At 41.1% G+C, this 16,086-nt stretch overlaps 1 protein-coding gene and 1 long non-coding RNA gene across 4 annotated transcripts in view; one reads left to right on the top strand and one right to left on the bottom strand.

The window, feature by feature from the left end:
* Positions 1-16,086, bottom strand: part of sntb2 (syntrophin, beta 2) — a 34,240-nt gene that overhangs the window by 3,840 nt on the left and 14,314 nt on the right. The window contains exons 2-5 of the mRNA XM_023397399.2: positions 8,585-8,804; positions 6,982-7,192; positions 4,332-4,474; positions 3,509-3,705 (exon numbers count right to left, since the gene is read on the bottom strand). Of these exons, the coding sequence (XP_023253167.1) occupies positions 3,509-3,705; positions 4,332-4,474; positions 6,982-7,192; positions 8,585-8,804 (771 nt within the window). The remainder of the gene's footprint in view (positions 1-3,508; positions 3,706-4,331; positions 4,475-6,981; positions 7,193-8,584; positions 8,805-16,086) is intronic.
* Positions 8,770-16,086, top strand: part of LOC147817179 (uncharacterized) — a 22,287-nt gene continuing 14,970 nt past the window's right edge. The window contains exons 1-2 of one of the 3 annotated variants that reach the window (XR_015436591.1): positions 8,770-8,858; positions 14,433-14,681. This is a non-coding gene — a long non-coding RNA (uncharacterized LOC147817179). Of the gene's footprint in view, positions 8,859-14,432; positions 14,698-16,086 lie in introns of all 3 variants that reach the window. The other 2 variants (XR_015436590.1, XR_015436589.1) reach the window with 2 other exon arrangements.

Here is a 16,086-nt window from a genome sequence, read left to right as displayed (position 1 = left end):
AGACAGTGGTGGACAGTAATGAATTACTTTTACTTGAGTACAGTACTTAAGTATATTTTTCTAGTATCTGTACTTTACTTGAGTGTTATCATTTGTAAACTTCTGACTTTTACTCCACTACACTTCAAAGACAAATACCGTGCTTTTGACTCCACTACATTTCAAGTACAAGAACAAATAGTCTTTACTTGGAAGCTGAGCAATGTTAGATACAGATGAGGCAGAAGATTCTTCACCAGAGACCATGGTCTGATCTGAAGTCTGTGTTTGAACAGACACACGCACACAAAAAGAAAAAGGGACCAAGAAGAAAGAGGAGCTTGTGTATGTGTGGCGTGGTGTGTGTGTGTATGTGTGTATGTGGGTGGGGATGGGGTTGGGGGGCCCAGAGCGGGGACAAGGACCAGATCCGCCGGGACAAGCCTGGCGGCTGAGTGGTGGAGAGGGAGGCCAGGCTGTAGTTCTTTTTTTTGTTTGTTTTGTTTTTTTCCGTGTTTTTTTCTTCCTCCTTTTCAGGAAGGGGTTTGCTCAACCTGGTTGGTTGATTGTGGTGGGGGGTGAGAGTTTTGGTGGGCAACCCTCAGATCCTGGGAAAGAAGGCATGTCTATCCAACATTGGGATGATGTTAACTTCCTGTATTAACACAAATCCCATCAGTGACAATATCTGTTCAGCATCTGAATGAAACTGGATGTGACTTTTCTGCTGCGCCTCAGAGACAAGTGTATCTTCCATATGAAAATCCAGCCTGTTGCAGCTTCCACTGCGAGGTCATTTGACCTGAAAGCATTTTAATGTGCATGACTGTAACCTGAAAGGCCTGAATATCCCTGCACAACTGTGTGTTTGTGTAGCAGCAGGACAGGGAAGGAGGGAAAAAAAAAAAAAAGGCTGAGGCTTTTACATCAGCCAACTATTGTTCTGCACAGAGTGGAAACATTCCCCTCTGCTGGCTCCCACTGCTGCTTTTCCTGCACAGAGCTGCTCTTTCTGAGCTGCTGCACACTGTGAGTGTGAGCGAGCCAGTTACTGTCAGGAGCTTCCTGTTACAGTCAGAGTACCCTGGCATTTAAAGGCCTATATACATAGAAATATTTTATCTGAGCTTATGGAAAAAAAAGACTCAGGTAGAAGCTGTATACAGGATTTAGTTTGTGAACAAATACTTCTGTTTGACATTCACTTGTAAATGTGATGATTTCATGGATCAGGTGAACCCAAATCCTCTGTCTGATGATCTTCATACACACTCTAACACACTGCGGCTGCCCCGTGTATACTGACACAAACCACATGTAACTTGTCTCAAATGTGTATAAAACAAGAATAGAACAAGAACACACACACACAATCCAATTCAACACTAGGGCTACGACATATGACCTAAAACCTTTCCCAAGATAAATTATTAGCGACCACGTGTCTCATTCTGGCTCACTACACAGTAGCAATAATATAACATTAACAATATCACAAATTCATGCCTACTGTCGATCCTGTGTGTGAGGGATGCATGTACGCACCGGCCACTCATTCACATCTGATATGGTTCTGTCCAAAACCAAATAGTTTCTGGCAGTCAATATTTAAAACCCTTCTCAGATGTTTAGGAGGAACCCAGAGAACCTTCTGCTATTACTACAATATTTTGGAGTAACTCCACAAGATGCACATCTTACTCACCCGGTAAAAAATACAATAGCTTCTGTCTTATACTGCTTCAGTGAAGGGATACATTTCCTCCAGCTTTCAGGCTATGGATTAAAGACCTTATACATCATTTGACACTGGAGAACATTCTCTAGACTAAGAGAGGGTCACATTGAATTCATGTGTATGTAAATGTAATCGGTTAGGAAATCGACTGTGATCACAAACATGGTACAGTAATACTATAATAGGGAGAGGGGACACATTGTCTTTGTTCAACTGTAACAGTAATTTATTACATTCTCTATGACTTTAAAAAGACCTTGAATAAAAAGTACTAATTAATACCCACTGTCCTGTCGGTGTCATATCATTACATTTACATATCATATCATACTTGATTATTATAACAGATCCATTAACGCATAAGCTGCATTAAAATATTGAAGCTTGGTGGAGCCCATTCACATCACATTTACATTTACCCATTTAGCAGATGCTTTTATCCAAAGCGTCACACAAGTGAAGGACATCACTAAAGCTTCAGCGCAGTACAGACCTTGGTGTCAGTAGTAAGTTCTACAACTATTTAATAAGTGCACAGAGATGAAGAAAAGAAGTGCAGGTAGAGCTGATAGTCAGAGCTAGTTAGACATGTCAGGGTGTTAGAGGTGTTGGAGAGGAGGTCTCTCTGTCTCTGAGTCTTGAAGACAGAGAGAGACGCTGCTGCTCTGATAGTGTTCAGTAGCTTGTTCCACCATCAGGGAACCACAGACCAGAACAGTCTGGCAGACATCATTCCTTGGAGGAACGCAGTGGCTGAGAAGGAGCATAAAGCCGAACTATGTAATCTACTGTGCGGCAATGTTAAATGTATAAAGAGGAATAACAATGCAATAATTCCTTCTGAGACTTAAAGGATACGAGGTATTACGTAACATTAAATCCTTTCAAGCAGTGGCACCCAGACTGTGGAATGCACTGCCTCCATTTTTACGTTGTTTAAATTCTGATGATTCTTTTAAAAAGCAATTGAAGACTCTGTTGGCGAGGGTTTTTATGTCGGTCTGATCTTAAGTCTCCCCACTGTGTTTCCATGTCTTTTACTATTTATTGTGAAGCACTTTGTGATTTTTATCTGTGAAAGGTGCTACATAAATAAACTTTACTTACTTAATATATAATCAAGTAAAGTACAAATGTTGCCAAATGGCATTTTCATCCAGTGTGTGAATAAATGTACTTTCTACTTGTGGATGTCACTGTTTGTTGGAGCTTTTGTCACTTTATTTATTGAACATTTGTGAGGATAAATGAAGATTCATAATGTTGATAAATTGGGTTCATTGCTCAGCTGTAATCAACACCTACAATATTATAACATTATGTAAATCAGTATAATAATGATGAATAATGATGAACAATGCTACAAACTATATCTTAAAAACTAGAATCCCCTCCTCGTGGTCGTCTGCCTTCACCATTCAGACTAGTTTCAGGTTACATCTCTGTTTTTCCAGAGTCAGAGAAAATATGAAGCATTTGTGTGAAATCTTGTCAGAATTGTTGTGTGAAGTCTTGAGGAATGGCCGAAAAGTGTTTTGTGAGGTCACACTGACCTTTGACCTTTGGCCATCAAAGTCTAACTAGTTTGTTCTTGAGTGCAGGTGAATGTTTGTGCCAAATCTGAAGAAATTCCCTCAAGGTGTTACTGAGATGTCGTTACAGTAGCATAAGAGTGTGCAGTACTGGTTAGAGGGAGAGTAATGCAGTCTGCGTAGGGAATTATGGGACCGATGGGACTGATGTCAAACTCTTACCACAGACTAATCACCTACAGCACACACCCACACTCACCAATAGAGACTTCTTTGATGAGCTCTGCGGCAGCATGTGCCCCCTGCACCAATGCTCGCGTCCACGAAGACAGATCCCAGTGGGTCTCCACTCGAAAGACGTGGGACTCGATGCCCCGTCCTGTGCCCGTCCGAGTGGCAAACACCAGGTCTGACCCCTGGGCGGGAGATCCCCGCGCACTGCCCGAATGAACCAGTCTGGAGAGAGAGAGAGAGAGAGAGAGAGAGAGAGAGAGAGAGAGACAGACAGAGAGAGAGAGAGAGAGAGAGAGAGAGAGAGATGAAAACACAGGCACACTTCACATCCTCAAAAGTCATCTCGCATAAGACTCCTGATAGAATTTGCTCATGTCGTCTTAAGTTGCTTATTAAAGTTGGTGAGGGGTCCTGGTTTCTGAGGATCCTGGTCTCTGAGGATCCTGGTCTCTGAGGTGACTGACCCACAGCATTTACTGGTCTAGTCAGTGTACTTTCCTGTACTTTTGGAGGGTGGGGTTCCCTGCTGAAGTTTCCCCTTCACGTTTCAGTTTCATATCTCACATTTGAAACTGTAAACCTCAAGGTACTTACCATACATTACAGTTTGTTGAACATATGGTGTTAGATTTTTTTATTAGATGAAAAGTCCTGCCCAGTGCTCAACAGTCAGCTGATGTGCTGTTTGAACATTTACTGATGCTTTGCAGAGAATCAACAGTTTACTTGCAAAAATGTCCCATTCAAACGCATTTTAATGTAAATATAAACATCAGTTCTGAAAAACAAAGGAATCATAAACCCATTTTACAGTTGTGGGAAAACTCCCTGCTGTCTGTTGTCTTTACCTGGTGGCTAGCAGTGGGTGTGTAAGCAGAGGCATGGACCAGGACTCTCTGCTCCACGGCACCGATTCAAACAGCAGGATGTCCTTCTCCGTCAGCGCCATGACCACGGGCCTATACTGCTGCCGTCCACCGTCCAGCTGGACCTGAGGAGGAAAGTCAGCGGAGATGTCAGAGGTCAAAGGCAGCAATGCACCCAGGTTCCCCCGGCCACTCTCTCCAGCCCTATGAGAATGGTGTGTGCTAGAACATGGAGCAGATGGGTTCAGTTGTGCTGATGATGTATAAACCTAATTATTCACTTATTAAATGTGAAAAAATTAAAAAATAGTTTGGTGGGGTATAAACTACCATGGGGTATTGGGTATGTTATAGTCATGTTGTTTGATACAGTTGGTACAGGTGTTGGGTATAGTTCGTTTGATGGGGTATAAACTACAACAGGGTATGGGTGCAGGTATAATGCAGATTGACACAGTAAAAAATAAATGTTATCATTTGATAAGTTTTGTTGGCACACATTATTTATATGATTTATTTTATGATATGTGATTATATGATATGTTTTATTTGCATTGGCTTGATGCAGGATGCAGGAACTGAGTTTGTGCCTGTGTTGCTCGGGGACACTTTAAGTTGGAACAGTTTCCTTCAGAGAAACACATGAAGTTGACAGACAATTGGTTTTTGTAGTCCGTTAATGTTTAAATTAAAAGGTGACACTGATTTATATTTGGTCCATTCATTCCCTCTTGGTCATGTGAAGGCAGCGAGGTGTTTATTTACATGCTTATGTGTTGTAGTGTATGTTTATAGTTAAGTTTCTGTAGTTTGTTGTAATATGAGTGTGTGTTTATTTTGTGCAATGTTATGTATCTAATTAGTTTGACAGTGGTGATGATGCTGCCGTTAGAAGTGCAGAAGATGAAGAAATCCATCAGTAACAGCGAATCATGGTGTGGTCTATTTCCTGGAGGGAGGGACAACAGGTCCAGTGATTGTTTTGATGGTGAACAGATATACTGATGTGGTGAGACTGGCACAGGCATAGTGATGTGGTGTAGTGTGCAGACTGACAGGTTGAGGGTACAGTGAAGGTATAGTGATGTAGTTTGATAGCGTACAGCTGGACAGGAGTTACACTGAGCGACTGCAGCGTTGGTGGAGTTCAACTGAGAAGCAACGACATTAAACCAGACAGTGTGTTTGTGAGTACAACTGTGGTGAGAAGGTGGGCTCTACAGGAAATAGTGTAACGCAACGGAAACTCCCATTGGTGTTTCCTGTTTGAGCCCGGTCAAGATAAACAGAGCCACACATCCATACATTCAACATGACCTTGAATGAACACTTCATCAAAGTGAAAAGATGTTTTTTCAGAGTAAGAGTCTTGTCCCTGGATGTGGATTGAATGTGTTTCAATTTAAGGAAACACACTCTTCCTGTGTGCTGCTGTGTGGCTGCCTGTATGTTTGGGGTCTTGGTACATGCAGTGATATGAAAGTCTATAGGGGACTATATTGTTTACACATGTGTAAGTGTGATTTGAGTGAAAATGAAAATGAAATAATCCAATTTTCATTTTCACTTTCAGGGCGTCTATGACCATATTAAAATGAATATGGAAAAGCAATTAGACATTTGATTTTCAAAGTTGTAAGCGGATGTAGAGTGGACCATTTTAATTTTAACATGGTCATAGACGCCCACATGAGAATGTGAGAATGAAAACTGGATTACTGCATTTTTACTCAAATAACATACATATGTGGAAAAATTATGATACAAATACAACTATTTTTCTTTTCAAGTTTACATTATCATTTTAATATAGTCCCCTATAGGCTTCCATTATCACTGTATGTACCAAGACCTCAAACATACAGGCTGCCATCTCTGCTCAAACGTCAGAACTGCAGCAGCACACAGGAAGAGTGTGCTTCCTTGTGTATTCCCATACGACCATCTAGGCATGTGCTGATAAAAACAACATTTATAGTTTGATTATTTGGGCCAAATGCAATTAATTAGCTACAAGAGAAGATCAATATCACTTTCATGTTTGTATGCTGTGAGCTGAAGCCAGCAGGCACTTAGCATAAAGACAAGAAAAAGGGGGGCTTCAAAAGGTTCCTGCAAATAACCCACTGTCAAACAACGATGTGTCACAAAGATTAAACAAATGACTCACATGTTAATTAATAAGCTTCACTGATGCTGTTTTTTTTGTTTTTAACATTTGGACAGAGCCTGGCTTGCTGTTTCCTTCTGCTTCCACTGTTTGTGCTAAGCTAGCTCTAGCTTCATATTGAGCCATGAGAGTGGTATCTATCTTCTCCTCTAACGCAGATAAACAGATTTCCCAAATGCTGAACTATTCTTTAAATGGCGAAAGCAATGGTCAGTACTGGCTAAATGAGATGCTTGCAATATCAATATTTTGTTTTGCTCTCTTTACTAGTAAAAAATATCAAGGAGAGATAAAAGATGATGTGAGAGATCCAAAATAAAACCAGGTATGGCAACCTAACCCTACTTTATAGTGAAATTAGTTTGAAGGATATTGAACAGACATTCAGTTTAAAAGACCTTGCTCCTCTGTTGTCGTGACACCAGTAATCACATGTATTTTATAGAATGCAGCTGAAAATACCTGTTCAGCCAACCACCCGATGTGTTTGAGGTGGGGGTGTGTGGAGGTCGAGGACGAGGCTCCTAGGTAGGCGTTGATGTGAGCCAGGGTCTGTGGCAGCAGGGCAGCAATGTTGGTGTGGATGGCAGTGAACCAGGAGTTGGCAGTGGGGCCGTCTTTACAGCGCAGCACCACCGTGTGCTGGCCATCTGGGGAATGGAGCTCCAGCAGTCTGAACGGCAGAGAGGAGATTTGCTAATATCGCAGCCCAGGGACTAGACAAAATAATGCAAACAGCTCATGGACAAGGACTGATCACAATGACAAAAGTGTGTTAAGGTGTGGGACATCACCTGTCGCTGCCGTGTACAGGTTGTAAGAGATGTGCAAGACTGATATTTCTTTTTGGATATATTTTTTAAATATATTATTGAAAATGCATTGAACACATTTGAAATCTGCTTGAAATGAGCTGTAAAATATACAAATTAATATACGATGTAATCTCCCTGGAGCTTCATCCATACCCTTGACCAATGAAAGAGAATTATAGCATATTCAATTTCACTTGATAAATTGACAAGTTTAAAGATTATTTTGGGACTAGACATGCCAGATATCATCTAAAGAACTCACACACTTCTCAGAATCGCCATCACTTGGCATGCGAGTGGTGCTGGATGGTTTATACAGAGCTTTTGTCACTGCTATTGTTTTTTTATTTTCTCATAGAATTAATTAAGATTTTACAACCAGGCTTCCAGCTGTACACTGTGTGAAATCTGATGTTGCCATGGAGATGGTGAGCACATTTAGCTTTGCCTTGTTTTTTAAAGCTAATATTTGTTTACATTTCTGCAAATCTGCACCATGAAAAGTCATGCTGCAATAGCTACTAGAAGTTCCTGTTTACACTGAACTACCACTGGACCAGTTTAGAGTCTGAGGAAACTTAAACATGATTATTGACTAGACAAGATGCTGAGTTACACTTCAGAGATACTGGAGTTGATCCAGGAGCATGTGTATGACTTCACTGTGTTCTGATGTGTCAGGTTCAAATGGTTAAATGCTATTTGTCATACACAACAGTTCTGACACAGCTACCTGACACAAAGGTCCAAAACCATATAGTCTGTGTTCAAACTGAAGGTGGACTGATAAAAAAAGGTTAATTATCTCACACATTCACAGTTTGGAAAACTGGGACATCATATGGGAAACTGCACCGAAAAAGAGACATACTGCTATTTGGTAATTCACCACCCATCTGTTGTATCAGTGTTTACAAGAGAGATTTACGTCCTGGTATTGCTTTGTTAACCAGTTATAAATGTTGCTGTGTGCTTTTCTTTTTTTTATTTTATTTTGCCAAACTCATTATCTCCCAGAACAAACATACCAATCTAATGAACAGAAACTGGACAAAACCACACCGACACACCCAACGGTAACACACACACACACCCAACGGTAACACACACACACACACACACACACACACCCACACACACCCACACACACCCACACAGCAATTTCTGTCAAACACACACACAACCAACCACACCTATTCAGCTATTTCTGTCAAACATACACACAAACACTAAGGAGTCTGATATCAGACCTGCTCTCCAGATCTGGCATGGTCAGGTTCCTGCTGATGAAGCACATCCTCAGGCTGATGACCTTTCTGTCTTTGGACGAGGAGGAGCTGCTGTGTTTGGGTGACCCCGAGTCCTCGCTGCCGCTGTAGCTGGGCGACTGCGGGCGGACGCCGTCCCACGGCAGGTCGGCCACAAGGGACGGCTTCTTGAAGAGCGGCGAAACCTCACGGATGTACTTCACTTTGGAGGAACAGAGGAATGAGGAAATATCAGATGATGGACGTCAAATACAAGGTGGCATGACTGAATGGCTCCCAGACTGGCTGACATAGTTATACCTTTACAGTCTACACACTTTTGTTGGTAACTTAAATTTTAAAAGGGCACGAGGCCCGAAAACCACCAGGAAGTAAGGGGAGATGTATTATTTTACAAAAGTTAAAACATGTCTGGAGAGGAACTTTAAAGCAGCAATAAAAAATGTTTTGGCCACTTGGGGCATCAGAACAAGCTAAAAATACAACGGTGACATATTATCATCTTATTAACTGTATATGGCAGATGCTTATTTACATATTCATGTCTATCTGATGCTAACAGAAAAACAGAACATTTACTCTCCTTTAGCCTCATAGACACTAACTCTGCCCGTCTGTGATTTAGTGCTGGGCAGATTCAGTTAGCATTAGTGTTGGGAGACAAAACCCTATTTTTAATATTAATATTAAATACTATACTAAATAGTAAATACTATTTACTTTGTGAATATTCATAAAAAAGAAAAAAGATAAACATTTAACATCTTTCTTTTTTATCATCAATAAGAACCAGAATTCATAAGCATACTGTTGGTTAATGAGACCTTTTCTGGTGGGAACAACTGCCTACGGGGGTTGATGAGAGCTCTAACACTGAACCATACAGCAAATGTACAGCACACATAGAGCGAAAAGCTAAAAAGCACCATAGAACAGCAGTGTGGTTTAATAGCTGGTTGTTGACTTCGTCTGTTTGCTGCTTGGTGCTGGGAGCAGTTTAGCTCTACACTGCTGATTACTGCAGCTTCAAAAATCAAATTCTGGCTGTCAGACCCTGTCTGTGTGGTGTAATATTTCTAGAGGAATCAGTGTTGCTAAAAGCAAGTGTTTAATTGACTCATCAATCAAATTAAAAAAAGATAGAACATTACTTAACAATCATCTGAGAAGTTCAAGGTTATCAAATGTGGAGATTTGCTGCTTTTCTCGGTTTTGTGTCATTGTAAGTTGAATATCTTGGACTGTTTGTTGAAGAAATTCAATTTGAAAATGTCACCTAAGACAGTTTTCACCTTTAACCAATCACTTTTATAGGCCAGATGATTGATTGCTAATGAAAAGCAAAGCGAAGCAGCTCTAAACCGGAAGCAGTCAAATGTTCAACCCATGAATGTTAATATCAAAGTGCAAAAGGATGAGAGTGACAGTGTAGCCGGTTTCTAACAAGCACTGACACCTGAATCACTTACGGTTCCAATGACTAATGTCTAACTATGTGGAATGTGTGGTCTTTGAGCTGAGATTGGCTGCAGCTACTGGAGGTGTCCCCACCTTCCTTGCTGGTTGAGCCCTGATTAGAGCAGCACCTGGTCTAGCCCACCAATCAGCTGAAGTACAAAAACCTGGCTAACTTTGTGAATTGGCACTGAGGTACTGTTCAGACTGTTTGAGGGCTGGGCCAGGCTTACAGAAACCAGAACTGACAACACACACACAGGAAACTCTTTTGTCTAGATCCACTAGGAACACTGGACGCTGTTTTTTGGTTTTAGAGCAGAGTAGTCAGAGAGGTTTTATCTTCATTTTAGTTTTAGAACGATAGTTTGAAACAAGCATCCACCTCTGAGGCTGAAAACTGAAGCCAACACTGAAGTGCTAAAACCTGCAGTTCCTCTAATGGCCACTAGAGTCTGGCTCCAACAGTGAGTCAGTCCCCACAGACTCCCATGTTAAAATGTCCAACTTCACAGCAGGAATAAACATGTTTACAGCCTGGTACAAAAACTGTTTTGGTCTCTAGAGCTCATTTCCTCCTTCATGACACCTGTAACTATAACTCACCTGTTTACATTTTATTAAGGCTTAGATTTATGTACTTGAGGGCATGATCTATTTGAGTGACAGGTGGGTGAGCATATGCTTGCCACAAACCGACAAACCAAGTGTGGCCTCCACACACACCCCCCTCCTCTTTGCCCATTTTTGGATTAGCTAGCAGTTAGGGGCGGAGTCAGACACTGCAAAGATGGCGACAGTGGAGCAGCTCACTCTGAGCTTCAAAATCACTCTTCAGAAACCTGTGGGTGACGTCACAGAGGCTACATCCACCTTCATTTAGTCTGTGGTTTGAAACTATTGTTTATGTAGCGTTCTCTTTGGGTTATATTTAGTTCTTCGTTTTAACAGCATCCATTTGCCCGGTTTCCCCTTTTGGTTAACCTCAAATATTGTTTATATCAATCTTTTCTACCTCCTTACAAATAAATTAATTTGCTTAACCGATTACATCTGGTTCTAGGTTGCTTCCCTTTTCCCTAAATGAGCTAGGTTATAACACTCCTTAATATTGTAACGTCAAATGCTCCCTAATCTATTCCAGGCCACATGCATGTCTTCACATAGAGAAATAGCAAGGGCCAGTTTCCCTAAGTATCACCAGCCATCCTCCTCTTAATGAGCCAAATTGAGTAAAGTCCTTTACAAATATGTGAGAGCTGCAGATAATCCTTCTTATCATAATAGAATAAACACGTCACTTTGTTGTAGTTGTTAGACTAAAGCAAACCATAGGCCAAGCCAACGCGAGCCAGCTGCCGAATATCTACAGACCTCCAACAAATAGTGTGTTGATAGTTCCACCATCTGTGGGATTCCACCCAATAACTGCCAGTCACTCAGGATGTATGGTGTGGCCGGCCTTAAACCAGACCATAAGGAAACACTCTGGGGTGTTTTGTGAGAGAAGTCAGTGGGCCCAGTCAGGGTAAGACTTTTTAAACATGGTTGGACAGAGCTGCGGTTCGGGAAAGAGATTGAGTGTCTATCTGACCTGAAGTTTGAACATACCTCATTACTAATACAGGATATTTTCCAAATGAAAAGGACACTGGTGATATTCCAGCTGAGAGTTTGAACCATGAACCGGTTCCTGCTGGTCCTGCAGTCTGAAAAGGACAGAATGGTCCCCTGCGTGAAATTATCTTAGTAAAACAAGAGTTGGTTTGGTCGTACAGCTGTGAGCTTGGCAAGCCAGATGTTTGTAAAAGAATGACTTCTGCTCCAATGTGGTGGATCCTCTTTCCAAATTTGGTCCCGTGGCCTCGTACACCCAACCCCCCCCACCCCCTGCATGGCTTCACTTACTCTTATATCTTCCCTTCTATGATGACACCATCTTATCTCCTTCCTTCAATGCATGCTCTCTTTGTCTCTTTGTGTGTGTGTGTGTTAGTGTGCGTGCATGCATGCATGCGTGTGTGTGTGTGTCTGTGTGTGTCTTGGACCACTGGGTCAGTCTGCTTTGTATGAAACCTGAGCGTCTCAAGAGGTGAGGTCATTCTTGAATGTAGACCGACATATTAGGTTTGTAAAAATGTGTGTGTGTGTGTGTGTGTGTGTGTGTGTGTGTGTGTGTGTCTGTAGATGAGAGTTAGAGAAAAATATGATCAGGTTTTAAGCAATGTGCTTGTGTATGACTCTGAAAGGAGCTCAGTGACAGATGCAGAATTAATGACAGAGCCACAGATGCAGAGAGAGCTGCACGGTGCAAGAGTCCCTGCATGCCTGTGTGTACATTACCCTACGTATGACAGAGTAAAGGGCAGGGCTGGTAGTAATGCTGAGGCAACAAGCCAAGAAATCCAGCCTCATTTCACCGCTTTGTCCAAACCGCACTGCCCATACTGACGGGGTCTGGGATCGTTTCTGCAAATTTAAGTGAGAGTGAGAGCATTCCTAAATGCTCATGTATATGTCTGAGGGTCATATGGAAGAGGAAGTCTCTGCTGCAAAGCCCTACTTTCAGGCTAATCATCAGATTTGGCTCAGTGATGCTCAGAGAGATATTTTTCCATCCACAAACTTGCGGCTCTCTGTGATGCACGTTTATATCTTGAAATGGTAGATGACAACTCTCCGTCACTGTGCTGTGATTATAAGTCTCTTAAAAGTGTTGATACTTTTAAAAGCAAACGCAAGACACCTCCCTTTTTAGTTGCTGTTTTACTGGTTCGTTCTTCTACTCTATCGTTATCTTTGCTTTTCATTATGGTCTTATTTTTATTGTTTTTATTCATTACTTAGTCATTTATTGTTCTGTGTGTAAATGTGAGTGTGTTTGTGTATGTGTGAGTGAGAGGGTGGTGGGGGGTTTGTTTTTTATTGCTTTTATTTTGTAAAGCACTTTGATTGCATGAAAAGTGCATTTATGTGTACTGTGTATTCATTTGCACTGGTAATGTCATTCTCCCATGTTACTGTCATTCTCATTGTAATATTACAGGTTACAGTTTTTGCACTGTTGGTGAGTGTTTTTTCTTCATGTGTGCACTGTTTGGTTTTTTGTGTGTGTTTTTTATATCTATGCTGTGTGCCTCTTAAATTCACCCCTGGGGACAAATAAAGTTTCTTGAATTGAAATGAATACTTCTGCCCAGAATCTCAATTTTGGCAATTCGTTTTCTGGACCACAGAGCGGCATGTGAATTCCCACAATCAACATTGAAATACAATGACATATTTAACATATTCTTTAGAATTTAGCTGATTCTCTTCAGAGGAATACTGAGACTTCTTTCCATTTATTTGGAAGTATTAGTCACAGGGATGGTATTTTTTAATATTCACAACTGGCAGCTGAAGATTTTTATTTTTTATATCTAACATATTCACCATAAATGCCAATCTTCTCCATATGGCCGGATATAACCTCTACTATTCACACAAATATGTTGGTTTTTATGAATAATGGTGTAACTGCTCATACTTTGTTTTATTCTCTCTGCCGGCACCACAGCCCAGAAAGCTCTAGAAACTAAAAAAAAAAATCATATTTGATGTGAATCTGTATCATGTCCAGAAGAGAGAGTTTGCAGAGTGCACCATCCATCTGACTCGCTGCGTGCCCCCACTGCCCCGTCCATAAACCAGGTTATTGTTACTCTGCCAACATAAAATGGAGACAATTTGCGAGCTGTGCTCAACAGACACGATAAGGCCGTTTGTTGAAAATGCAGCTGCCTTCCAGTAACATGAGCCTCTTGGCCAAATAAGGCAGCAGAAACACTGTGAATGAATGGAACAACATTACATCTACAAAGTAGTGTTTGATTAGGCTACATGGTTCATTTAATATAATATATTACACCTTAGTTTTCCTTTGTTCATACTTGATTTTTTTCTCTTGTTACAGCCCTATTAGGAGTTGGGAATAACATTTTAACAAGCACAACATCAGAAGTAAGAATATTATGTCCACAGTGGATAATAAGAGATAATGGTGGACACTGGGTTATACAAATATACAGTATCAGGTTATGAGGTACATGTTGGCACGGCAGGGCAGAGTGGTGTCTTGTAATATGCTGATGCTTCCTGGTGGTTCAGGTAGCAGGCAGTGTGGTCTTCAGGTAAACAGACCTGAGTCCTGTATCCAAGTTTGACGCAGTGAGGCACAAAACCAACTGGAGACCAGGCATGCCTGAACCTGAGAGCAAAAGTTCAGTGTCATCGTCACAGGTGGAGCAAGGAAAAAAATCATTGACGGTGATGATTGTAGTAAAAGGGGCTTTTGTCTTTCATTTTCCTCTTCCCTTATACTCGCCCGCTGCAGGCAGACAATATGGCCACCATCACCATGAGAAGGCGAAGGTGATGGAGATGGATCGGGCATGTCATCCGAAGAGAACAGGACAACATCACCCGAACTGCCCTTCAATGGACAGCGCACGGAAAATGAAAAAGAGGCAGACCAAGAACACCTGGCGTTGGACAGTGGAGAGCTGGAGACCCTACACCACACCTGGGGAACTGTTCAGACTCTGGCCTGGAACAGACAGGAGCTGTGATCCTTTGTTGGGCAGTAAGTAAGTCAGTAAGTATCAAACATCCAGAGAGGATTGTGCATTGCATCACTGCATTGTCTTGTTTTGGAACTATTCTTGGCTGAGGTCAGGTCACACGACTGCTTCCCTTGTGTCTGATTGGTTGATGGCAAGTGGACAAGCCAGCTCCATGAGAATGGTTGGCTAGATTTAAATCTGATACAATGCTTTCAGAGGAAATATTTCAATACTAAATGCAATGCAGTCATACTGGAAAGTTAACAGAGATCTGACAAGCTTTGTTTTGTAGAGCTGTAGGAGACACAACCAAAGACTGAGAGAAGAATGGATGACAGTGAAGTGGATTATAAACCTGTAAACATGTTCAATATTATAATAAATCCTGTTCTCCTTATTTCCATTGTGTATAATTATATTCTTATAACTACTATTTATAACTCTTAAAACTTCAACAACCTTTCTTGAATCTTGGTTGTGAAAAACCTCTGCAGCAGTGAAGCTCATGAAGGCTCTGTTGTGCAGTTTGTTGGCAGTGTGGACCAGTGTACATCTGCTTCTATTCATCTTTTCTCTGTTTGGTCTAAATGAAAGGCCTGGGAGCAATTGCAGTCTTTGATGTGGCCACAGAAATCAAATCCATCGTCATGAGATGTAGCCTCTTTCAACAGATGAGATGCTGCAAACACCACAGCCAGCTTTGTCCATTAGGTTTGGCCGATATACAAAATTGAATATACCTCAATATAGTCCAGGCCAAGTATCATGATATACCATAGAATTGCAAAGGTGTTTTAATCATATTATTGTATTTTATGTTTCAGGTATAAGTGATGCTGCCACTAAACAGCCAGCTGTTCAAAGGCAAGAAATAAAGAAATTAATACATTTTTTCTATATTATGAATATGGCAGGAAATAGTGATATTTGATGTCATCGGGCCAAAGCCTGTTTCTGCCTCTTTGGCTGCGATATAGTGACTCATGCATCATACTGTATGAAGCCCACTGGTTTTTATGTACTACTTGTTAATTGCTTAGAATGAACGACTTTACATCTGAAGATGATACATAACAACAAGGTTTGGATGCTGGTGCTGCTTTATACCCAGGTTTTAGCGCTGAATGGCAGCAGAATATAGAACTGAACAATTGGAAGAAAATATTTAAAGTTCCTCTCAAGGCATGTTTTAAACTCTGTAAAAATCCTCTGCCATGATTCATTTTTTTAAGTTTAACTTGGTTTTCACACGTAAAAAGTAAAAAATAAAAATAAATACTGGGGCTATAAACAAATCCACGCTTACTTCCTCTTTGAAAATGCTTGCACTCGGTTGACAGGTGCTTATCAATATATGGTTAGAGGAGGAAACATCAGAGAGACTCAGCCACATGTTTGAGCCTCAGTCAGACCCAGACTCAGATG

The sequence above is a fragment of the Seriola lalandi genome, unplaced genomic scaffold (assembly GCF_002814215.2).
Source record: "Seriola lalandi dorsalis isolate HSWRI2012SDOR001 ecotype SW California unplaced genomic scaffold, Sedor1 jcf7180002055008, whole genome shotgun sequence".
Classification (NCBI taxonomy): domain Eukaryota; kingdom Metazoa; phylum Chordata; class Actinopteri; order Carangiformes; family Carangidae; genus Seriola; species Seriola lalandi.
Note: the sequence above shows the minus strand (reverse complement) of the source record. Positions and strands in the feature narration are given on the sequence as shown.